Below are 25,677 nucleotides of genomic sequence, written 5' to 3'. Positions count from 1 at the left end.
CCTGTTCTAATTTGTGTTGTATTTATTGCGTCCATCCCAGCCTCCCAGTTAAATTGCAGGCTCCTGGAAGGCAGAAACCATAGCTTATTTTGTCTTTGCAGCCATACCACACACGTGGCCCAATGTCTACCACATAGTCAAGTTTAATAAATTGAACTGAATTGTGTTAAGCGTTTCTTTGTTTTTGTTTTTGTTTTTTTTGTTTAAATGTGACTCCTGGGAGGGCTTGGTAACACTTTTATCAGATCAGGAAGGACAGTAAATCAGAACTGGAAGAGATGGGATCTAAAAGTGAAATTGAGGGACTCTTATTTCACAGTTCTGCCTAATCAATCAATAAGCATTTATTAAGTGCCTCCTATGTGCTAGGGTAGCCAGGTGGTACAGTGGGTAGAGCACCAGGCTTGAAGTCAGGAAGACCTGGATTCAAATCCAGCCTCAGGCACTAGCTGTGTGACCCTGGGCAAGTCACTTTAACGCTGTTTGCCTCAGTTTTCTCATCTATAAAATGAACCAGAGAAGGAAATAGCAAATCACTCCAGTAAACCTTGCTGAGAAAATCCTAAATGGGGTCACAAAGAGTCAGCCATGCCTGAAAATGACTGAACAACAACAAACATGTTCTAGGCATTGTGGGTACAAAGACAAAGATGAAACAGTCACTACCCTCAAGACCTAAGGCAGGTCTTCTCTAAAATCAGGTTTTTCAAGAGAACTAGAAAAAAGAGCCATGCCAACCCTGCTCCCATAAAGGGAGCAATTTGTTAAAATAACAGAGCAAGAGGCAGAGTCACGATGCTAGAACGAGAAGAAGCAATCGATCCTAGCTCACCACTGCCTCTTTTCCTCAACAATCTAGAAAATTTCCCACTCCAAAAACCTGACCAGGAAAAATAAGAAAAGTTACAGTGAGGGGCAGCTAGGTGGCGCAGTGAGTAGAGCATGGGCCCCAGAGTCAGGAGGACCTGAGTTCAAATGTGACCTTAGACACTTTGACACACTAGCTATGAGACCTTGGGCAAGTCACTTAACCCCAATTGCCCTGCCTTCCCCCACCTAAAAAAGAAAAGTCACAGTGAATTAGTTTTCCATTACACAGCAGCTTAGGGAGACAGACTGACAGGTCTGTAGAAACTAAGGAAGAACACACACACGCACACACAGACACACACACACACACACCATCCATTTCCCCTTCCCAACTCCTACCACTATCACTTCACAGAAAGTTCTTACCTAAAGGTACAAATGTAAGTTCCTGTGTCCTCTGGTGATGCTGGCAGAATCCAGAGATCATCATTGTTCACCCACGCTCTGCCTGATTTGCTGCTTCCTAGAATAGTCTTCTCCGAATCATTTTTATGACATGATAGGTTGTAGTGGAGGCTGAAGGAGCCCGTGTTGTGGAGCTTTGAGAAACCGGTTTTCAGGATGACAGGCTCTCCTTCTACCTTAAGTCTTTCAAAATCCTCTCCAAGATACTGACAGTTTTCTAGTCAGGAAGGGGCAGAAAGGTCACAGTTAGCTTTTGATTCTTGTGCAGTGTGAGTAAGCAGCAAGAGGCAGTGGGAAAAATGGAGAGAGTGGAGTCAGAGGATGTGCGTTTGAATTCTGTCTCTGTCACCTACTTCTTTGTGTGACTCGAAGCCAGCCGTTTCTTGGCTCTGGGCATTCTCTCTGGCTGTTCCCCATGCCTGGAATGCTCTCCCTCCCCCATTCCCACTACTCACCTTCACGGCTCCCTTTAAGTCCCAACTACAATCCCACCTCTTACAAGAAGCCTTCCTCAACACTTCTGCATTCCAGTGCCTTCCCTGTGTTAATTATTTCCTATTTCTTCTGCATATAGCTTGCTTTTATATACGTTTGTTTGCCCCTTGTCTCCTCCATCAGATTGTAAGCTCCTTAAGGGCAGGGATGTCTTTTGCCTCTTTCTGTATCCTCAGCATTCAATACTGGCTTTCAGCGCCTGGCACCTGGTAGGTACTTAAATAAAGGTTTATTGAATTGAATTTCACCCCTCTGTTGGTCAGTTTCCTCTGTGTTCAATTCTCATCTCTCTATTAACCGTGTGACCTTGGCAAGTCACTTAACATCTGCCAGGAAAAAAGAAAAAGCCAAACAAATTCCTCATCTGTAAAACAAAGGAGTTGGGAGCCATTCCAGTTCAAAATCTATGACCACCGATTTCTAAAACACAACAGACGGACTGTATCTAGACCATGTCAAAACCGTGGGCAGTTCGGCCAATCCAGTAAAAAAAAAATACTCCGTCATTTCAAAGAAGGAAAAATGACAAAGCCAGGTTGATCTGATGAAACTGAAAATAACCAGCCAATCTGACCACCTTCTGCGTGTGGCTTCCCCTGATTTCCCTCCATCAGAAGGGAGTCTTCCCTCAGTGAACTGACGCTTGATCCGTACCTCTCATGTGCTTCCACACTCTACTGCATCCAAGCTCCTTGGAGTATACTTTTGTCTTTGAGGCCCTAATACCTAGCATGGTACCCGGCATAAAGAAAGAACTTGATAAATGTTTGCTGATTGCTTGACTGATTGAGTATAGATCTTTTCCCCATCTGCTAGACAAGTAAAAGCAGGAGATACAATGTGACTTATTCATCACCGGATCCTCATTAGGACCTAGCATGTTGCCTTGACACATAGTAGGTCATCAATAAACATTTGTTGCATTGGATTTGGCTACTGAATTGAATTAGCCATATTTTACTTTTTTCTGTTAGTGTCACATATATATGCAGCCATTGGGGTGTCGTGTTCAGACAAAATAATCACCTTCCACTCAGGGGAAAGAAAAACTGCAGACAAACTAGCTTCCACTCATCAGATTTTTTTTTTACCTGTGCTTCTCTTGGGCTGAATGCTGGAAGCAGAAACATTTACTGCCAACGCACAGAAAAAGAAGAAAAATCCTAATAATTTCTGGAGGCAGGAAACTGCAATCTGAGGTCCAGTACCTAGAAATCTAGAAAAAATGAGAAAGGTCACACAGGAAACCACAAGCCAACCAAAGTGTTGCACATATCCCCTGAGGGAATATTGCAAACAGACCCGGGGACACTGTAAAACTGGTAATTAACAAATTAGAGGCCAGACCAAAGGATCTCTTGGGTTCTATACAGTCCCAAGTCAGATTTAGAAGTGAAAGGGAGCTTAGAGGCCAATCTTCTCATTTGACAGATGAGAGGCAGTGAGGACAGATCCCAGATCCCAGATCCCAGATGAGCAGATGGATCACAAATGTGTCTGACGCCACATGCGTCCTTCTCCCTATTGCACATGTGAGGCAGTGAAGAACTGGCTGGTGTGCCTCTGTCTGAAACTGCCCATGGGGAATGGAAGCCTTGGATCACTCAGATCAGAGTGCTAGGGAATAGCAAGGCGACTACTCTTTTTGCTGACCCACTCCCTCCCCTTCTCCCCCCAAGGGCTAAAACTCCCCTTACTTGAGCATTATGTGAACTTGGACAGGATTTGAGAAAACAAATTAAAATTATTAGCACGATTCAGCTCTGGGTGCCATATTTTTAGTTGTCGTTTAGTTGTTTCAGTCGTGTCCAACTCTTTGTGACCCCTTTTGGGGGGTTTTCTTGGCAGAGATACTAGAGGGCTTTGCTATTTCCTTCATTTTCCAGATAAAGAAACTGAGGCAAAAGGGTTAAGTAACTTGCCCAGGTGACATAGCTAGTAAGTGCCTGAGACCAGATTTGAACTCAGCTTTTCCTGATGCCAAGCCCAGAGCTGTATCCACTGCACCACCTCGCTGCCCCATATGGCTGTCGCTTTCTAAAAATTAATTAATTAGTTAATTTTTAGATTTCAACATTCAGTTCCACAAGCTTTTGAGTTTTAAATTTTTTCCCCCCTCCCTTCAACTCCTCCCCAGGACAGCATGCAATCTGACATGGGCTCTACATATACACGTATAGCCGCCACTTTTTAGGAAAGGCATTGATATGCTAGTGGATGAGGAAGGGCATCAAAGTCATGTTATTCTGTTGTTCAAGAATCTTCTGATTGTCATTTAAGTACCCCCAAACTGGAACCAGTCTTTACTTCCCGCTCCCCTGAACCCAATACCCTTATACAAACTGTTCTCCATGTCTTAGCATGCCCTCCCTCTTCAATTCTGTCCCGTAGAATCCTTAACTTTCTTCAAGGCTCAGTTTTATCGTTATTTTCTTGCCTAGCTGCAATTTTTTGAAATGTTCACTTGTGTGAAATAGTCCATTCTACAACAATCCTGAATAAATGGAGAACCACTATACCATACATAACCTTCTACTTAAAGATTAGGTTCTTTAGACGTCTTATGTCATTTCAGATATGTTTATTTCCCCAATCAGATGGTAAATTCCCCAAAGATAGGAATCATATCTTCTCTTTATTTGGTGATCCCCCAACTTACATTATCTGCACAGAGATACTAAGTATTTACTTTAATAGTCCTCAGTGCCAACACTCCCTTCATCAACACATATTGCACAGTAGAGTGCTGGGCCTGGAGTTGGGAAGGCCTGAGTTCAAATCCAGCATCAGACACTGGGAAATCACTTAACTTTTCTTTGCCTCAGTTTCTTCATCTGCAAAACAGGGACAATAATCGCACCTACCACCTAGAGTTGAGTTTTTGTGCAGATCAGATGTGACAATAATTGTAGAGTGCTTAGCACAATGCCTGGAGCATAGTAAGGGCTGTATACGTGTTAGTTATTATTATTTGGTGTCTTAGGAGATAATATTCCATGGGATGCCACGGCGAATGAGCCTTTCTGAATTGAGTTACCCCCGTTCTCAGATGACAGCCATGTGGTCTACCAAGGGACAGGACCATCCTTGAAGTCATTCTGTCTTTGTGGTTCCTGCCTTTGAGCTGCCAGAGCTGACAATATAACTCGCCATCACTTCCATACCACAATGAAGAATCAGAGGAAGACATAAGTCAAGGGCACTCAACACCTATGATTAAAATATGGCTTCATTTTCTGCCAGAAGAGAATTCAAATTTAGACTGAGGACTAAAAGTCAATCACTGTCCATCAGATTGGGTCTGCAATCATGTCTAGCTTTGGAAAGAATAGTTGGTGTTTCCACAACAGGACATTTGTTGTGGGTACATTTTGGCCTGGGAGGTTTGGGGCACATTTATCTTTGCTTTTTATAGAATGTGGCCCACCACGAGGCTCCCCACTGCTGAGGTAGCCTGAAGGGTCCTCAAGAACTAATACATTAGAATGTAAGCATCTTGAGGGCAGGAAATATTTCTTTTCTTTTTATTTTCTCTTTATATCCTGATCAGCATTTTATAAATGAAATTAAATTTCCTCAATCTCCTGTGTCTAGGACATGATGTCTTCAAATCATGGTAAGCGATATTGATGACTCTCAGAAGAGTCCTAGAAGTTGTCCTAGGAAACAAGGCAAGTAGGAAGGTTCAAGAGATAGGGACTTAATAAATAAAGTCTTACAGATAGTCAGTGGTGGTCCTAGGAGCAAGGCCATAAGAAGTGTGCTGGAATGAATTTTTGGGATGATTAATTTCCAATTACAAAACTGGAACCTCTAAAGGAAGAAATCTATGGTAGAACTTTGCTAGAAGAATGATCAACAAAAGTCAAAAGTTTGGTTCAATTTGACAAATATTTATGAAGTGGCATAGAGATAAGACCATTAATGCTAGGGGAAGAAGACCTAGGTTCAAATTCTGCCTCTGATACTTACTACCTGAACGACTTTAGGCAAGTCACTTAAACTCCCTGGACCTCAGTTTCCACCAGTTTCCACATCTATAAAATGAAAAGGTAGACTACATGGTCTTGGAGATCCTTTCCATCTCTAAGTCTATGATCCTATGATTCTAAGTGCCTATTATGTAGAAGACCCTATTCTAGGATTTAGGGGAACAATGATAAAATAAAATGTATATCTGACATCAAAGGAAAGCTAGATGGTGCCATGGATGGAGTGCCAGGCCTGGAGTCAGGAAGACTCGTCTTCCTGAAGTCAAAGCTGGCTTCAGGCACTTACTAGCTATATGACCCGAGCACTTAACCTTATTTGCTTCAGTTTCTTCATCTGTAAAATGAGCTAGAGAAGGAAATGACAAACCACTCCGGTATCTCTGCCAAGAAAACCCCAAATGGGGTCATGAAGAGTCAGATTTGACTGAAAATGACTGCCATCAAAGAAATTACAATCTAGTGGGGGGAGATGGCATATAATATGTGTACACCTGTAGCCATGATGTCAGGAGAAATCCAGACAGAATAGCAGCCAACATTTGGCATTCTTTCCTGTAGTCTTATAGCTACAGCTACAGCTCAGATAGCAGTTCTTAGGTACAAATATGAACATATAGTACTTTAAAAGCCTCAATGAATTCATCTGATGATGAGATAACTTAGAGGTGAGGATGATAGAAAGAACTTTGGGAGACTCAAGTTCTAGCCCTGGTCTCATACTAACTAATGTCTGTCTGGGAGATGAATTAACCAACCAACTAGCATTTATTAAATGCCTTCTAAGTGCTAGGCACTGTACTGAGCTCTGGGGATAGAAAACCAAAAATGAACATGTCCCTGACCTCAAGGAGCTTACATTCTATCAACAAAACACAAATTCTTTGGGTTTGTTTCTTCAAAAGCTGAATGTTCTTGAATTTTCTTACAGTCTTCCCACCCTATGGTTCTCTTTCTTTGGAATGCAGCAAACAAGAAGCATTCAAAACTGGGCTTGCCCTTTACATAAAACACTTCCAACCTTCTCTAGTTACATGATTAGTTCATTTTGGGTTTGTTTTGCTTTGTAAGTCGTGAGTCACAAACATCTGGCCAAACCTTAGAGATGTTGGATAATTCGGGGCACAGTTCAATGCACGCTAATAAAAGTCTATAGTTTGTAAATTTTTAAAAGAAACAGAGTTTTCTTTCAAGAACTTTCAGTAACAAGATAGGACTAACAAAGCTTAGATAAGGAGTTTGGTGATGAAGAAAACATTATACAAAACATTTTTTTTGTTTGGTGATGAAGAAAGCATTATACAGAACATTTTATTATATTAGTGGATTCTTCTGAAGTATTTAAAAAACAGTTGTTTCAAAATTTATGCATAGCCTCTGCGATTTTCTAAGTTGTTCATTTGCTAAACAAAGTCCCTTTTTTAGTTGACCTAGAGATGACACCAGGCTGGAATGGTCACACACTTAAATATGCAGTCTGGATTAAGGAGACTGTGGTGCAGAGGCCAGAGCACCAGCCCTGGAGTCAGGAAGACCTGACTTCAATTCTGGCCTCAGACACTTATTAGCCCTGCGACCTTGGGCAATTTTGCTTAATCCTATTTACTTCACTTTCCTCATCTATAAAATGAGCTGGAGAAGAAAATGGCAAACCACTCCGGTCTCTTTGCCAAGAAAACCCCAAAGCGGGTCATAGAGAGTCAGGACTGAAATGACTCAAGTACAAAAATAAACAAACATGCTTCCAAATCATCGACGAAAGACGTATTCTTATAGTTTCCCAATAGGCTCCCAAGAGGTTCCCAAAAGGCAGCAAGGTTTAGAGGATAGAATGTAGGGCCAGCTGTGCGACCATGGGCACAGAGCTTCTGCTGCCTCACAAGTGAAGGGAAAAGGATAATTCTAATATTTGCTTCACAGGTTGTGGTGAAGAAAGCATTTGGTATAAACTGAATGTACAAATGAGATCAATGTTTATTACTGCTAGTGTGACTGAAGTATGTCACTAAATGATCCCCTAGTACCCTGAGCTAGAGCAGCTAGGAAGCATAGTGGATAGAGTGCCGGGCCTGGAGTCAGGAAGACTCAGCTTCCTGAATTCAAATCTGGCCTCAGATATTTACTAGCTGTGTGACCCTGGGCAAGTCACCTAATCCTGTTTGCCTCAGTTCTTCCCCTGTAAAATGAGCTGGAGAAAGAAATGGCAAACCACTCCATTATCTTTGTCAATAAAACGTCAGAAGGCTTCATGAAGAGTTGGACATAAGTGAAATGACTGACTATGCAACTACAGCACCATGAGAGACTTAAGCCTTACATGTGGATAGGCCCTGGGACAAGGGAACTTTAGAATCAGTGAATGTTAGGAATGGAAGGCGCTTACAAGCCTATCTAGTCATTATGGTATGCAAAGAGTGCGAGGTTTAGTATCTGAAAACCTGGGCCTGAATCCAAGCACTCCTACTTACTACCTGTGTAGCCAAAGGCAATAGCAGCTCATAAACTTAACATTTCCAGAGTCGTTTGAGATTTACAATAACTCTGTGAGATGGGTAATGGAAGTGTTATTGTCCCGATTTTACAGATAGGAAACTGAGGGTCAGAAAGGGAAAATAGCTGGTAAATTTTAGAGCCAGGACCTGAACCAAGGTTCCTGAATCCAGGTTCAGCACATTTTCTCGTTTGATACCCCACCACCTGATGTAAATTAGCCCCATTGGACCTCAGTTTCTCCAACAAGAACTAAGAGAATCTTAGTTTTTTGAGCTTCTCTATTTTTTCCTGGTTTCCTTTTTTAAATAAGTTATCTTTTGCCAGTGAGAGAGACAGAAGAAGAAGAAGGAGAAGAAGAAGAAGAGGGGGATGAGGGGAAGGAGGAGAACAAAAAGAAGAAGGAGGAGAAGGAGGAGAAGGAGGAGGAGAGCAAGAAAAAGAAGGAGCAGGAGGAGGAGGAAGAGGAGGAAGGAGGGAAAAAGGGGTAGGGGAGGGTAGTTGGACCTTGGTTCAAGTCATGCCTGACACTGTGTGGCCCTGAGCAAGTCACTTAACTTCTCAATAACTTCTGCTTTAGCCAACTTCCCAAGGCTTGTAAGTTGAAAAAAAGGGGCCAATCTGCATTGATAATGCAAGTTTCCTTACCTAGAAGTTCCCTGTACCAGTGAAATCACAAATCCAGTCCCTATCCCAGACAGACAGACGGACGAACTGACAGACAGATTGAGCAGACAGATAGAAACAAAGAGCTAGAGACAAAAAGAGACATCAACATAAACTCCATTTCTTTAGAGAAAAACCATTCAAACTCAGGTGAACATAACTCACGTTGCTTAATTCTTTTTGTTTGCTAATGAAAATTCACCACTCTCACCGCTGTCTCCAGGAGATAATTTTCTCTAGAAAGTGCACCCTTTGAGGGCAGAGGCTATTTTTCATGTTATCTTTGTATCCCCAGCACCTGGCTCAGTGCTTTGCCCACAGCAGGTGCTTAATATTTATTTTTGCTAAATTGAATGTAGTTGAATTGGTGTCTTTCCCAACCAATGCTAATTTCAAGTGAACGTGCACTTTCTGGAAGGAAATGCGATCAAAAAACGCTTTTCCTGAAGATCAGCCACAGCGTAAAAGAGAGAAGTGGTCGCTGGCACTTAACGCACACCTCACATAGGAGCAAAGTGGTTTGGGTTTTTCCTTTTCATGTTATGTGTCACAGTGGCAGTAAGTTATATTCTGTTGTGGTACAGGATGTGTCACAAGAGCTGAATTCTGAGAGCTAAACTTCGCTGTAGTCACCTCAGGTTGGCAACACAGGCACAGTCACCTATTTTGGAAAAAACATCCTGGTTGCTTTCTAAAATCACTCAACGACTCCTGCCATCTTCTTCCACTTTTATTCAGTCTCCCCTCCTTCAAAGTTAGAACAGAACTTAGTAATCTCTTCTCTTTTTTCAGTTGTTTTTCAGTCACGTGTGACCCCATTTGAGGTTTTCATGGCAAAGATACTAGAGTGGTTTGCCATTTGCTTCTCCAGTTCATTTTACAGATGAGGAAACTGAGGCAAACCAGGGTTAAGTGACTTACCCATGGTCACACAGCTAGTAACTGTCTTCCATGGATTCAAACTCATGGGAAAACCAAAGCAATCAGCTGCCTACATTCAATTGAAATACCACAGTTCTTAGCATCAAGAAATCTGGATTCAAATTGAAATGAATTCTTAAGCAAGTCACTTAAGACTTAAGTTTTCTCATCTACCAAATGAGGAAGCTGGATTTCCTCCAAGTCCTCCAAGCTTGAAACCTCCATGTTATCTTTGACCATTCCCTCTCCCTCCTCTTCTCCATCCAACCAGTTACTGAATTGTGGGAATTCAGCCTCTAAATACCTCGATCCAGCCTCCTCACTCACCTGGACCATCACAGCCACCTCCTAAATGATCTCTCTCCCTCCAACCTCTCCTCTTTCCGTCCCATCCTTCACACGTGACATTTATCTCCCAGGTGCATCAAGAAGACGCTATGTTCTTGGAAGTTCAGCCAGTAAGGATGCAATCTCTGGCAGGTTCCACCAAAGGCCCAAAGGGCTTAGTATTCAAAGGAATCCACAAGCATTTATTATTATATAATCAGGGATGTGCTGGAGCCAGCTCCTACTAACTCTGAAGGGCACACTGTTAAATTTTCAATGTGAACATTTAAGCATATGCCACAAATCAGGGCTTGATTCGTTGTTTTATTGATTGTCTAGACCAGAGGTGTCAAATACTACCAGACTGAACCAGATTAGAAAGTAATTGGGAAATATTTAACAAAACAAAACAAACAAAAAAGAATGGGTCGTAGATAATGCTAATGTGTGGTTTTCTAAGTCAAAATGCTGTCCATATGTACAGGTCTGTATGGCTTAGTGGCCTCATTTAATACCACTAGTCTAGATTTAAGAAAGTATTATTATTATAATGTAGGTTAAACTTAAATACTTCTTTTCCCCAGAAAGTTGGTTGTTAAACATTTACCAGCACATCCTGCCCTCTGTACTTCCAGCTTAAAGGGAAAAAGAACAGCAAAACCCAAAGCTGAGAAAGAAGTCTGCAGTATGTTGGAAAAATACACAGCAGAGGATTTATGGGAAGTCCAATCACACAGCATGAGATAACATTGATGAATTAGCTATTTGCATAGCTGAAGGAACACTCCCATCATTGCCAGCCTGGAATCCAGGCCAAGGGACTCTGACTGTGGAGGAAGCTACAATAGGTTCCCAGCTGTCTTTATTATAAGTGCCTTAGCTATTACCTTAATCTCATCATAGGAGAGGTATGGTATATTCATGCAAAAGTAGCCAGTCTACTGGAGGTAGAGAACCAACTGGAGTGTTAAAAGCTGGCGTCTGAGTCATGAAGTAGGTGTAGCAAGCCTGTCCCCTGGGAGATTGAGACACAGGTGTAGGCTGTTGAGTAAACAGAGGAGGGGTTCTTCATCTTTTTTGTTGTGTGGACCTCTTTGTCAGTGAAATCAAATCTGTGCACCACTTAGGATAATTTTTTAAAAGCATAAAATAGCATACCACTATACTGTACTGAGAAAACCAATTGTATTGAAATAACTATCTTTAAAAACCCACTTTTTAAAAAAGTTTACAGACCCCCAGGTTAAGAACTCTTGGAAAAGAGTGAATATGTTGATAGATAACCGAGTTGTACACAGTCTTTGTATCCTGGGGCTCCATCAAAAAATCCAAGCAATAATAATAGTCACAGTCACAAAAGTCATTTCTATGGTGCCTTAAGGCTTGCAGAGAATTTCACGTATGTTTTCTTATTTGAGTCTCATAACAATCCTGTGAGGTGAGTGCTGCTATTAGCCTGATTTTAAAAAGAAGAAAACTGAAGCTCAAGGAGATTACGAAATTTGCCCAAGGTCACACAGCTAGTAAATGTCTGAAGCTGGATTCAAACTTAGATCTTGATTCTAAATTCACACTCCATCCACAATGCCAAATCCGCGGAAATATTTGGATAGAAGAATGCTCAGATTGGATTAAATCCTCCTTTTACTCAACACTCTTTAGTGGAATTCTTTTTGTTTAAGAATAAGTCCACACTCAGCCTGGCATTTCATTTAATCCTTTCTCTAACCTGGCATCCTCTTGCCTTTTCAGTCTTATCTCACACTGACTGCTTTCCTCCATGTGCATTAAGCTCCAACCAAACCATGTGCATCCAGTACTTCCATATCACTGAATTTTCTTGGTGAACTTGATTTTCCTCATCTATAAAAAGAGGAGGCTAGGTTAGATGGCCTTCGAGAATCCTCCCAGCTCAAAATCTATGATGTTATGATCCTGTGCCTCCATTTCTCTGCCCACACTACTATCTGTGCCTGGAATACCACCAGGGCATTTAGGTGGCTCCATTGTGCCAGGACCAGAGTCAGGAAGACTCTCCTTCCTGAGTTCAAATCTGACTGTGTGACCCTGGGCAAGTCACTTAACCCTATCTGCTTCAGTTTCCTCATCTACGAAATGAGCTGGAGAAGGAAATAGCAAATATCTTTGCCAAGAAAGCTCCCAATGAGGTCACGAAGAGTCAGACATAACAGAGCCTAGCACAGCGCTTTGCATAAGGCAATACAACATTTAGCTTTTGAGTGAATAATGAATGACTCTATACTTTTGAAAGGCACTCACGCTCAAAGGATGCACACACCCGGGTTAGTCAGAGACTAGCCACACTTCCTTTTAGGAGCTCTTAGAATCCAAGAACAGAGGTTCGAGGTCCAGATTTCTGGTCAGTGAGGTATGCTGCCTGGCAGGAGAAGTAGAAGAAGCAGAAGTATGGCACAATGGAAGGACGATTGGATTTGGAGACAAGGAAACCTGAGTTCAAACCCCAGCTTGGCCACTTACTACTTGGGTCACCTCTCTCTGGGCTTCAGCTTTGTCATCTGAAAAAGCTGAAGTAGAGGCCCCCTAAAGTCCATTTCAGCCCTAAAATCTATGATGCTTTGAGAATCTCCTGCCCCTTCAGTGGGCAGCACCCAGCGCCAATCTCCTTAATCTGTTCTTGAGTGATCACTACTTTGACCTCCAACTCATCCTCTGCTTTTGAATCTGTAGGAATAGGGGCTAAATCTGTGATTTTGTTGATATAAAGAACTCTCTGATAAAGAAACTCCCTCCACAAATGGAAAATTGTAACTTCTCATCTTAGAAAATTGCTTAGGGCATAGACTTTAGCTGACTTGGTCAAGGTCACGTAGCTGGTTTATATCAGAGGTGAGACTTGAACTCAGATCCTCCTGCCTTCAAGACCAGCTCTCTGTCCACTATACCACACTGCCTCTTTTGGAGCCTGTGTATTCTCTAGAAGTCATACCATTTTTCGTTACTTCAACTCCTGGCATTACCACACCCCAGTCAAACCAGAAGAAGCTCATTTCCACATACCCTAGGTCCCATTGTGTTTTCCTGACAAATAGCATCTTGTGAAATAATTATCCTTCGATTCCCTGGCCATAGTGCCTATCACAGTGATCTGTGCATAGTAGGTATTTAATACATGAGTATTAAATGGATGAATGAATGAGGCTTCGATTCTGAAAGGCCTTCATACACAAAAGACAAGGATCAGCAAGAACCGTTGTTGCCACATACTCTTTGGAAACTTTGTTGGAAATTGGTGTGAGGGAAGGGGACTGGGAGGGTGGGCATGGAGTTTAAAATGTATTTCCGGCATAAAAAACCTTATCCTAAGGTAAAGACATAGCAAAGGTTATTCACAATGAAAAGGAAGTGTTGAGCAAAGTCCTACTTCCATTTGGGGCAGCAAGAACCCTGGTTTAGGCCTCAGGAAAGGGTGAGTCTACTCCCTCTTCTGTCATGACTTTGCTTCAATCATTTCTCCTCTCCCCAGCCTCAGTTTCCAATCTGTGAAACAAGTTAAAGTAGGCTACTGCTCAGGTCCCCGTCCTCTCTAACAATAGAACTAAAGTCATGCTGTTGTTCTGTCATGTCCAGTTCTTCATGACCCCGTTAAGGGTTTTCTTGGCAAAGATATTGAGTGGTTTGGCATTTCCTTCTCCAGCTCATTTTACAGATGAGGAAACTGAGGCAAACTGGCTTAAGTAACTTGCCCAGGGTCATACAACTAGTAAGTGTCTGAGATCGAATTTGAACTCAGGAAGATGCATCTTCCTGACTCCAAGCCTGGCACTCTGTCCACTGCACCATCTAGTGATTCCACTAAAGTCAAAGATTCATAAATTTAGAATCTAGAAGGAACCTCAGAAACCCTCTGATGCCACCTCCTCGTTTAACAGATGACAGGAAGAGATTTGCCCAATGTCACCATAAGGGTAAATGGCAGACCTGGGACTGGAACCCAAGTCCTCTGACTGCAAAAGCTTTGGGGGTTTTTCTAGTATTCATCATGAATATTCATTACTGAATATCAGCTACTCAAATGCAGTCTCTCTTCTAAAGGAATTTATGCTCTTTTCAACCAGGAAGAAGCATAAATCCTGGCTTTACGAAGCAGTTCCAGTGAATAACATTGCCCGAAGCCATTTATTTGGCCTTATTCTCCCTACTGGTAAAATATATATTCCATTGAGGGCAGTTAGGTGGCACAGTAGATGGAGCATAGGGCTTGCATTCAGGAAGACCTGAGTTCAAATCCGACCTCAGGCACTAGCTACTGATCTGGGCAAGTCACTTAACCCTGTTTGCCTCAGTTTCCTCATCTGTAAAATGAACTGGAGAAGGAAATGGCAAACCACTCCAGGATCTTTGCCAAGAAAACTCCAAATGGGGTCACGAAGAGTCAGACAGGACTGAACAACAACGAAAGTCCTCAATGGATAATTACTCTGAAGAATCAGAAGGGATGACTCATGCTGGGGCAGGACAGGTGCTGGAGTGGGAGATGAGACATCGAGACAACAAAAGTGTCGATTCTATAACACCACCGGCCACAAGGACCACAACAATACCAACAGTGTTCCGTGATTGAATAAATAAAAAATAATATCAGTGACGATAACGTTCATATAGTATTTTAAAGTTTGAAACAATGCTTTCCTTATGTTACTTCATTTAATCCTCCATAAATCTGGGAGGTAGGTGCTCTTGTTGTCCCTGATGAGGGCACAGTCTCTGGCAGCCCCCTTGAACCCTCCTGGAATCTTCCAACTAGATCTGGCCTTCCCCTAAGGCCACAAGCCTTACATTATCATTAGGCCCAAATCTCTACCTAGCTTCGCCCTTTATTGTCTAGCTACTTCCCACCCTTGATACTATCAATATCCATGCCTTCAGCTACTTCCCACCCTTAATCCCATTCTTTTGGTTCCTGGAGTCTGACCTCATCTCGTCCTCCTTAGACTCCTCCTCAGGACTCTCCCTAAAGCCCTCCTCTAACCACCCCAGACCACCCTTCAATCCCTCCCACGATCTTTGTGTACATAATCTTCATCTTGCCTCTATGAAGGCACTCAGATTGAATCTGGCCCCCTTGTGAAAACAGGCATCACAAAGGGTGGGATTTCTTAAGACCACCCATTGTGGTGAATCCCTAAGAAACTTTGTCTTTTCCCTTGGCTGAGAAGGCTTGAGTCGAATTCTTTCAGCAGCACCTGGCGTGTAGGTATTTTGGAGTCTCAAGCACCCCTAGAAACCTATGGTTCCCTACCTATCATCATTTTGCTTTAACCTCTTCATCCCCACTTCATAGGTGAAGAAACTGACACTGCGAGAGGAGTGGTGACTGACCAAAAATCTCACAGCTAAGGGAGCGTTTGAGGCAAGATTGGAACGCAAGCTTTCCTAACTCCAAATCCGGCACATTTCGAGCAAATCACTTAACCTTTCTCTGGGCAGGAATTATAGATTCCTGATCTACAAAATGAACAAAGTAGGCTAGGTCAATTTAACCTTTAAAGTTGTTTTAACACTGTCCTCATCTCACAACTTTAGAGAATGCAAATCAAATTGCATGCCTATGGGTATAGTTTGGGGTCAGAAGTGGAAAATTGCATCAAGAAATGAATAGTCCAGGAAGCAGGACTTTGCTCTAACAGGAGAAAAGGAAAAACCTAAAAGTTGAGAAAGGATCATTTTTTAAAATGTTTTTCATTCTTCAATTGACCCTCAGGGGAAGAATGGTATTCGTTTTGTTACCATCAGTTCTAGAGAAATATTTGCCCTATTGTGAGCTTTGCAGGAAGTGATGAATGAACCACAAGTACATGATAGTAATGATTTCATTATTCAAAACCTCAGAAGAGGGCTGCAACTAGGGTCTCTGGGAAATGGTGAGTCTCTGTCAAGCATAGAGGAAAAGGAAATTAGGATTATGCAAATTCATTCTAAAAAATGCTATTTCCCTACTGTAATTTCTTAAAGGGCATTTATTCAGCACAAATTTAGAAACTGAGTTGACTTTTGAAAGAGAGTAATGGAGGGAAGATTGGTGAATTACTGAAGTTCCCTGACTTTGAATTTAGAGGAGAGGAGGAAGGAAATAGAAGGAAAAGAAGGAAGAAAAAAAAGGAAGAAGCAGAAAACTAGGAGGAGAAAGAGGAAAGGAAGATAAAGATGAAGGAGAATGAATGAATAAATGAAAAAAGTAATGATTAAGCACTTTGCTGGTACAAAAAATTATCCAGTCTGTCTTCTCAATATTAGTACAGACAAAACATTTAGGGATGTGGGGCCAGGGCCAAATGTATTGGATAGGGAAGTCAGAGAGAAGGGTGATTGAAGTTGGAGAGCAGATTTACGTGTCCCTACCAGGAATGGTGGTGATGATCTACTTGTTCTCAGAGCTGGGATCTAAAGGGGAAGGGAAGTATGGAAGAACTGGGGACACACAGCAGCATGTGTTATACAAATGACTGGGAAGTAGCAGGATGGGCTGGCTAAAGTGAAGGATCATCCTGAGATCCCTGGGCCATAGCTGTAAATGGAGGTGAAGAAGGAGCCAGCGTGGGGTGAATGGCATGGAGGCACGCCATTCACTGGCAAGTGAGATTTCCCATCTTACACCAGGATGGAGACCTGAGCATAAGGAATTTTCACAAGTTTCTGGCTGCTCTTCTTAATTCTCACACTTTTGTTCTTCCTCTTTTCCCTTGACTTCTACCTACGCTTACTGCTGATATGATATTATTTGAAAAAGATGTTCCAAGTGATGGAATAAATCGCGGTGCCAAAAGTAACCCATAAGAATTATAATAAACTTGAATTCTTTTAAAAAAAACTCTCATTCACATATGATTGTTTAAAGTACAAGTGGACACAATTAAAGCCGACAAATCAATTACTCGTAAGCAGTCCGATTTCCCAAAAAACAAAACTAAGTAAATTGATAACGTTGAGATAACTTTTAGGGGCTAGCACCTTCTCCCAATAATAGCTCACATTTATACAAGACTCTGCATAACATTATCTCATTTGACATTCATAACAACCTTTTGAAAAAGGTACTATCATCATCCCCGTTTTCTAGGTGAAGAAATCGAGGGTCAGAGAGGCTAAGTAATTTGCTCAGGGTCACACAGCTAGTGTCTGAGGAGGGTTTGAACGTAGGTCATCTTGGCTCCAAGTCTATCAACTGTTCCCTCCTGTCTCATTCTAGGACTGACTATAGGCATAACCTGCAGGTTCTAAAATAAGTTGTTCAAAGTCCAAACTTATAATTTCATTTATACAAAGTAAAGCCTTCATGATTCTATTTTAAAATATTTCAAATGTAAACTCTGAAGATTTCTGAAAAGAAAAGCCAATGCTGAAATAATGTAAAATGTGTTTTGGACTAACATGAGCAATAAGAAATGCAATTTTGGACGTGACCAATGTAGAGATATATTATACCTCACTATGCTTATTTTTATTTTTCTCTTTCTTTTCAGTGCATGTAAGGAGATAGGAAAGGACAGGACAGGGATGATTGCCTGATAATTGGGGGAACTTTTTTTTTATTTTTTAAGAATTTTTTTTAAAAATAAATTTCCAGAAAATTTAGCAGAATTTCAAAGTACTATGAGAAGACAGAAGGGAATAAGCATTTATTAAGTACCTACTATGTGCCAAGTACTATACTAAGTGTTTTAGAAATATTATCTCATTTGATCCTCATAGCCCTGAGAGGCAAGTGCTATTATCCCCATGGAAACTGAGAAAGACAGAAGTTAAACAACTTGTCCAGGGTCACACGGCTAGTTAGGGTCTAGGGCCAGATTTGAACTCAAGCGTTCTGGACTTCACTCTCAGAACTCTACCCACTGCTGTTTTCCCTCTTTTTTTTATATCCCCAGTGCTCAGCACAGTGCCTGGCCCATACCAGGTCCTTCAAATGGTTACCTCTTCCACATCGCAACTTTCCCCCTTGAGGTTCCGATATATCACGAGTCAGCATAAGAAATTAAATGAGAATTTTGGGGGAGTTTTGTAGAAGCCTCAGACAATACACAAAGGCCAGTAAATGACATGGAAAAAATTGAGAAACTCAAAAATGCATATAATGTATGTATAGTATTGTATAAAATCAGCATATTTTATCTTTTAAAGCCATAGTATGCCCAAATTTTACAATAAGGCCCTGTAAACTCCCCACAAAAGAAAAAGAGAGAATTCAGACTTCTCTGGTACGAAGGGAGGGCAAAAAAATGTTAGGTGGATTTTCCAGATTACGGGGGCAATGCGCCCCCTAAAGCCCAGCGATGCGGAAGGGATGACCCTAGATGTTTAGTGACCAAATGACTGATTATACCACCTAGCTGCCTTAAGAGAATACCTACAGCTCGTTCAACGGTCAGGGTGGGAGTAGCTTGATTGGGTTGGATTAGAATCTGCAGAGGAACTTTGGAAAATTGTTTTTATTTCTTCAGAAAAGTCAGTTCTGTCCAGATACCAAGCTAGTCCAGCCTCAGAAAAATACATAAAACCATGGGGCTTTTCCACCACATAGTTGTTATCACAATGAATTCTACACGACAGTGTCATAAATGCTCTTTGTACAGTACTATCATCGCCTGTTGGTAACAAAAACCAAGGGGCCTGGATTGTTGCTATGGAGAGTGAGTCAGGACCACTTGGATGGAAGCTGCTCTTTGGAAACCAAAGCAAGAGGCAGCATCAGAGGCAGGGATGACTGTGTGTCTGGGCTCGAAAAGCAGCAGAGCCCAGAATGTTTGAGCTTCAAAATCACCTGGTCCGACCCCTCGTGTTACTGACCTACACACAGGAAATGGAAAGGAAAGGTGGTTTATTTCAGGATACACGCTAATGTTATAAATTGTTCTTGTGGTTCTGTTTACTTAATTCTGCGTCAGTTCATATGTTCCTCCATGTCTCTTTGAAATTGTCTATTTCCTCATTTCTTACAGCATAATAGCAGCCCATCACATGCATGTGGCACAATTTATTCTGCTGTTCCTTAATTAATGGGCATCCCCTTAGTTTCCATTTTCTCATTCCTGCAAAAAGTTGTTATAAATATCTTTGCACCTAAAGCATCTTTTCCTCTTTTCTTTTTTCTCTTTCTTACTATAACATCGATATCATAAAAATGAATAATTTTGAGGGCTTTTATAAAAATGAAGAAGAATGAAATGGACGGAACCAGGAAAATAATTTAGACAATAACTAGGTAAAAAAACAAACAACTTTGAAAGCCATAAGAACTATAATAGATACATACTCCATAATTCCATCCAGATTCCATAGTTCTTCCTTATGCTGGACCTATGTTGGCTTCCTTGTATTTTCTACCTAGCATTCTATTTTTTTTTTCCTGTGTGTAGGTGGTAGGCGTGGGCATCAGAACTAATTAGGGCTGGGGAACACAGGACAAGCCAGTTTGGGTGAACTCCCAGCCAAGATTCCAATGGTTTTCTGGGAATGCATTTAGAGTTCTGTAAGCTGGTGACTTTTGGCCTTTGTTTTATCTTCTACAAGAGTACAAGATAAGCCTACTTTGGTACTACGTGACATCTCTTGAAGTATTAAAAGCCTGTTTCACAATTTCTAATCCCTTTGCCCCAGCGCCACACACACAGAGGGAAGCCCTAAGAGAGAGCAGGGCTAACAACTTTCCAAACGCAGGATATTAGCCTGGGAGATGGGATGACACAAGAATCTAGGGACCCTGTTGCTAAGCTGTAGAATCAGGAAGACCTGGATTCAAATCCTTCTCCACTGTGTTGCCAGGCACCCCAATCTAGTGGGGAAGAGGGAAGCTTTCTTAGGCCTATATATAACAAGAATGCTGCTTCCTATAACATGTTTGACTAGTGGAGGAGTTAAGAAATATTTATGCTACAAAGTATAACCTCATTCCTGTTAAATCACCAGCATCTTGACTGGGAGTCATTCAAACTGTCTTCCCTGCTTCTACTTTGCATTGAGGTCTGCTTCCTGCCTACATGTAATCTCACTTCTCAAAATACCAGCTCTTATGTCAAGTCTCTTTGCTACCTCTTTTTGAGTTCTAGAACCAATGACTAAAAGACTCACCAGTAAATCAGGGGACACAGCCTCTCCTCCCACTTTCATGCTCACTTCCTTCTCCTCAGTATTTCAAATCATCATTTACCTTTCATGGCAACCCAAGCTGTGGCCAGGCTGCCTAGAACCCTGGGCCACCAGCACAGGGATAGGTTCACAAACTGAAAGCTGGAGGGGACCTTAGAGGTAAGCTGTGGCCAGGCTGTCTAGAACCCTGGGTCATCAGCACCGGGATGGGTTCATTAATTGAAAGCTGGAGGGGACCTTAGAGGTAAGCTGTGGCCAGGCTATCTAGAACCCTGGGCCACCAGCACAGGGATAGGTTCACAAACTGAAAGCTGGAGGGGACCTTAGAGGTAAGCTGTGGCCAGGCTGTCTAGAACCCTGGGTCATCAGCACCGGGATGGGTTCATTAATTGAAAGCTGGAGGAGATGTTAGAGGCAAGCTGTGGCCAGGGAAGAAGGAAAACCAAATCTCCATTCCACTTCTTTTTTCTGGTCAACCTCCATATACTTTGCACTCACTTGTCTCAGTTTAATTGTCTACAGAAATAATATAAAACAAGCCTCCTTGGAGTTCTGTATCCCAGCCTCTCAGATAGTTCCACATATTTATTGTGTCTCTTGGTCTCCTGTCCTTGTCGCCTTGGGGCACACAATCAAACCAACTCTTTTTTCGTTGTCATTTTCCTTTGTACCTGAAGGGGACCATGACATCAGGAAGGAGAAATCATAACTTGCAAGTGAATCAGATTTAAATGAGGGAGGATTGTGCAAAGTCATGAGCCTCACTCTCTCCTCCAGAGCCATCTGGGTCCAGTGGCAAGACATAGATCAACTCCTTCAGGTACTTCTCCTAGGAGTACCTATGAGCTGTTCTTCCATGCCACAATTTTTCCTTAGATCTTTAGCTGCAACTTACTCCTTCCTTCTCATTTTCTTAATATTGAGAATATCAAGATTAATTCAAATCCTTCATGGGCAGCTAGGTGGCACCACAGATAGAGCCACCGGGCCTGGAGTCAGAAAGACCTGAGTTCCAATCCATCCTCAGACACTTACTAGCTGTGTGACCCTGGGCAAGTCAATCCATTGATAAACATTTATTAAGTGCCTATTATGCGACAGGCATCATCATTTAACTGCTGTTTGCCTCAGTTTCATCAACTGTTAAATTGGGATCATAACAGCACCCACCTCCATCTGTTGTCGTGAGGACCAAACGAGGTGATATTTGTAAAGTGCTTAGCACAGGGCCTACACGGTGGCCCTTAATAAATGCTTATTTCCTTCCTTCCTTCCTTCCTCCACTCTCTTTTCTGTCTCCCTGCATGAGCAGAAGGAGTGGGCCCCACACAGGACTGAGGGCCATTCTGTATTTTTCTTTGTTTCCCATGTTGCAATGGCCAAAGAATTTACCAAGCAGCCAGAATATCCGTGATGAGCTTCCCTGTATCTAGCAGATCTAGGTTTGTTTTGTTTCTGTGAGACTGGGTTTCCCAATATCACCCCAAATGATAAGCAGCCATTCATATGCCTGACTCCACAGCTGACTGGCATGCTCAGTTTCAAACTGGCCCACTTTGCCCTTCTAAACAATCTGTTCAGCCCCCTCTACCACATCTCCCTCCTGCTCCCAGAGGCTCACTATATTGGTAGTGGACTGAGTGTGGATATCTAATCAGCTTTTGGCCTGCTACATCTCAGAATTCCTTAGCCAGAAATCTACCAGCCTCTGCCTCCCCAGGAACATGTCATGGGCCACCGCCTGGGCTCCAGAAAGCATGATCTTTTGTTGGGATCACATTCAAAGTCAGATCTTGTGCCTTCGAGAACTCTGTCACCTTTGTGCTGCTGTGAGGCATGTGACTAAGATTGCTGTGCTGAGTCTCTCTGTCCTTAGCTAGAATAATCCTCAGGAAGTAGACTGGTTCTACTATGGCCCTTTAAGTTTCTTTTCTCCAAATTAAACATCACCATTTCCACAAGAATTACAGAATGTTAGCCTTGGAAAGAACTTAGACATCATTTTGAACAATTGCCCCCATTTCAAAAATAAGAAAACTGAAGCTCCATAAGAAAAGGTCAGAGACTCATAAGGTTACAGATTCAGAGCTGGAAGGGTAACCAATACAGCCAACCATAGTTACACCTTGATTCAAAATGTGCACATAGGTGCACAAATAGTCACACACAGGGAGCATGGTATTAAATCCCTAAATCCCCAATGCTTTCATTCAGACTAATGTGTCAGTAATAAAGGATGGCATTTAACCAAAAGGAGGCCCTGGAGCTTGAACATCTATGTTAAGATAGCTGGCTGTGCAACTCGAATGCGCCTCTTAATTCTGCCAGCCTCGGTGACCTCATCTGTAATAAAAAAAAAAATTTTAATTTCTTTACAGAAAGGAAGGTGAAGGGATTGGAAGGTCTCTCTGCCAGCTTTAATAGTCTATGATGCTTTGTATTTTTTTCAATCTTTCCAAGTTCTGAAATTCAATGTGTGGTGCAGTGGAGTACTGGAACTGGAGCCAGAAGACCTCAGTTCCAACCAATGTTCTTCGACTTATTACCTTGTGTGACCTTGCAAAAAGCACACAAAGCCTTTGGGCCTCAGTTTCCTCATTTGGAAAATGAGAAGGCCCTCCTAGGTGGCTGCTGAGGTCCCTTCCAGCCCTGACTCTTGTCATCCTATGATCTAATTCCATAATCTGGATGAACTCTTGCTTCCTGCTAATGCCTGCTTTTTGATAACTCACTTCTTTCAAGATGTTTTCAGTCATTTACACCTTGGGGTGCCGGATGAGGATAGGTTTTGCGAACCAGAATGGAAGAAGGAGCCTGAGGGCACTTAAAAAAAATAGAGCTAAGGGGAGAAGAGGCATCTGGTGGAGAAGTCTATGTAAGCAAAAGATGAATAGTCTACTTACAATTTCCTAGATTCAGTGCTGACCTTAGAACACTGTTTCATTATGTTCCCTGACTTCTTTTAAGATGAATAAATGGAACGCAAAGAGCTTATTCACAATGTACCATGGTTAGCGTGCATGTTATTGTTGGCTCATTTCCAGCTCTTTATGATCTTATTTGGGGTTTTCTTGGCAAAGATACTGAAGTAGTTTGCCATTTCCTTCTCCAGCTCATTTTACAGATGAGGAAACTGAGGCAAACAGGGTTAAGTGACTTGCCCAGGGTCACACAGCTAGTAAGTATCTGAAGCCAGATTTGAACTCAGATCTTCCTGACTCCAGGCCTGGCATGCTATCCACTCTACCACCTAACTGCCCTGTGGTTAGCATGCTTAGGAGTCACATAAATTAGACACCGGCCTTATCTCCCTAAATATATACAGTCACTACTATGTTCTCCTCTGGTTAACTGTTCCTCCATAGGTTTATATCTCACTAAACAACCAAGAAGAAAGCAGAATGATTTAAGAGAAAGTTAGACAATTAATCTCAAGTTCCATGTTTGTTGGGCAGGCAAATGTTCCAGTCACAAAGAAGGAAAAGTAAATAGGCCTGCAGAAAAACACCTGATGGGAAAGCCAGTTTGGCCCTGGTGGGAGGCAAAGCGGGGGGTCATCCACACAGCCAGGATGGGGGGGGGATCTGGGAGTATTTTTAAAATACAGTATTACTATACAAATTGTTATATCATTATGGTATAAAACTATATTATATTATAGTATATTTACTATATTTTATTATCTTTATTATAACTATATTGCTTATAATATTTTATTAAATTTATCATAATATAATGTTTTATTATATTTCTTATGCTATATTATATTTAATTGTATTCATTATGCCATACTATATACTATACTGTACTGTGTTTTATTGTATTTATTATAATATAATTATCTATGAAGCTTCACAGTTAACAAAGTTATTTGACATACATCATTTCATTTGACATTCACAACAGCCCTGTGGGTCAGTAGAGCAGATGCTGGTATTTTGATTTTCCAGATGAGGAAAATCTTAGGTCTTAAGAGAGTTAAGCCGTTTCCTCAAGGTCATGTTGTTAGCGACAGAAGGAAGACTTGAACCCAGATCATTTGAGTCCTACTCCGGTATTTTGCCTATTATGCCACCCACCACTAGGTGCTAGAAAGGACACATCCTAGGAGAAGAAGACAAAACACATAAAGCAGGTAAAAAGGTGAAAGGGGCACCAAGAGGTGGGGATGGAAAGCCCCTAAGCAAATTTCAACTACCCCTCAATTTTGCTGAAGGAAGGTAATTTTAAAAACTAGACAGACTCACCTACATTTAGATAATTCCTTGAGCTCTTTAAAGGTGAGTACTCTATGAAGAGATGAGAGGAGAAGTAAAGATTCTCATATGCTTAGCCACTCACCTCTCCTTGCCATGCCCCATGAGGGATTATTGTCCCCTTAATGGAAACAGCATCTATTTCTCCACCATCTAATCCATTTCTACCTTCAAAGCTCCTTACCTGTGCTTCTGCATTCTTTTACTTTGTCCCTGCTTGTGAACAGGAGGCTGCAGGCAAGGATTTTCCCTTCAGCTGAAGGGTTCAGCTCTTGTGGCAGTAGATTTATAGGCTCTTACCTCATCCCCCCCCCCCCCATACAACACATGCACACACAGAGGCACACACATACACATACTCCTCCTGTTTCCCAATCAGGTTTGTGTCAGCTCCAAAACTGACTGTGCTGACACACCTTTTTTTCCTCCTCCCCAAAGGAGCACCTCACCAGGGCACCAACCCCACTGGATGTCCCTGCTCTCTGGCCTCCCAGATGGGGAAGTGACCAGCAACTTCTGCTTCAGTTTCCCGTGTGTGTGAAGTGTGTGTGTGGGGGGGTAGGGGGGTGGGGGGGTGTGTGGGTGTGGGGGGGAGGTGTGTGGGTGTGTGTGGGTGTGGAGGGGGGATGTGTGTAATGAGCTACACATTGTGTACTTCCAGCTGATAGAGGTGGTATTTCAGTAAAGTCTGGATTATTACAATGGACGGGGTGTTTAGTCATCCAAGCACTACTTCTCCAAGGGGATGGACCATTCAACCAGAAAGTTATGATGGGTTTGTTTTGCTTAGGGACTACTAGTAACAGGCTGTTTACTCTGTGTTTTGGAATTTTTGAGAGTTTTAATAGCATTTCTTTCATTGAGCTTTCTGGAGCTAGCCCCCAAACTGAGTTTTAGATTAGAGGCCCCAGGCCATGTCTATCTGAACAAGGCAATTAACTCCAGAGTCTGTGCCCTGTTGCCTGGTCTGAATGAGATTCTTCCCCTCAACTCCCTTTGTTCCTCATTTTCTCCAGGTCACTGGGAACAAAGTCTAAGATAAGGAAGGGTATTATACTGAGATAATAAATGGGGAGAGTTGGTGGCCCACACTGACCAACAATAATAATGTTAACTTACTTTTACATCATGAC

The 25,677-nt window shown here is 42.0% G+C and overlaps 1 protein-coding gene across 1 annotated transcript in view; it reads right to left on the bottom strand.

The window, feature by feature from the left end:
• The window catches only part of IL1R2 (interleukin 1 receptor type 2), a 49,221-nt gene extending 24,437 nt beyond the window's left edge, over positions 1 to 24,784 (bottom strand). Inside the window, exons 1-3 of the mRNA XM_036757485.1 lie at positions 24,729 to 24,784; positions 2,862 to 2,986; positions 1,237 to 1,492 (exon numbers count right to left, since the gene is read on the bottom strand). Of these exons, the coding sequence (XP_036613380.1) occupies positions 1,237 to 1,492; positions 2,862 to 2,986; positions 24,729 to 24,742 (395 nt within the window). The 5' untranslated portion in view covers positions 24,743 to 24,784. The remainder of the gene's footprint in view (positions 1 to 1,236; positions 1,493 to 2,861; positions 2,987 to 24,728) is intronic.
• Positions 24,785 to 25,677: the final 893 nt, after the last annotated feature.

Source organism: Trichosurus vulpecula, chromosome 4, assembly GCF_011100635.1.
Source record: "Trichosurus vulpecula isolate mTriVul1 chromosome 4, mTriVul1.pri, whole genome shotgun sequence".
Classification (NCBI taxonomy): Eukaryota; Metazoa; Chordata; class Mammalia; order Diprotodontia; family Phalangeridae; genus Trichosurus; species Trichosurus vulpecula.
This window is presented reverse-complemented; position numbering and strand designations above follow the sequence as displayed.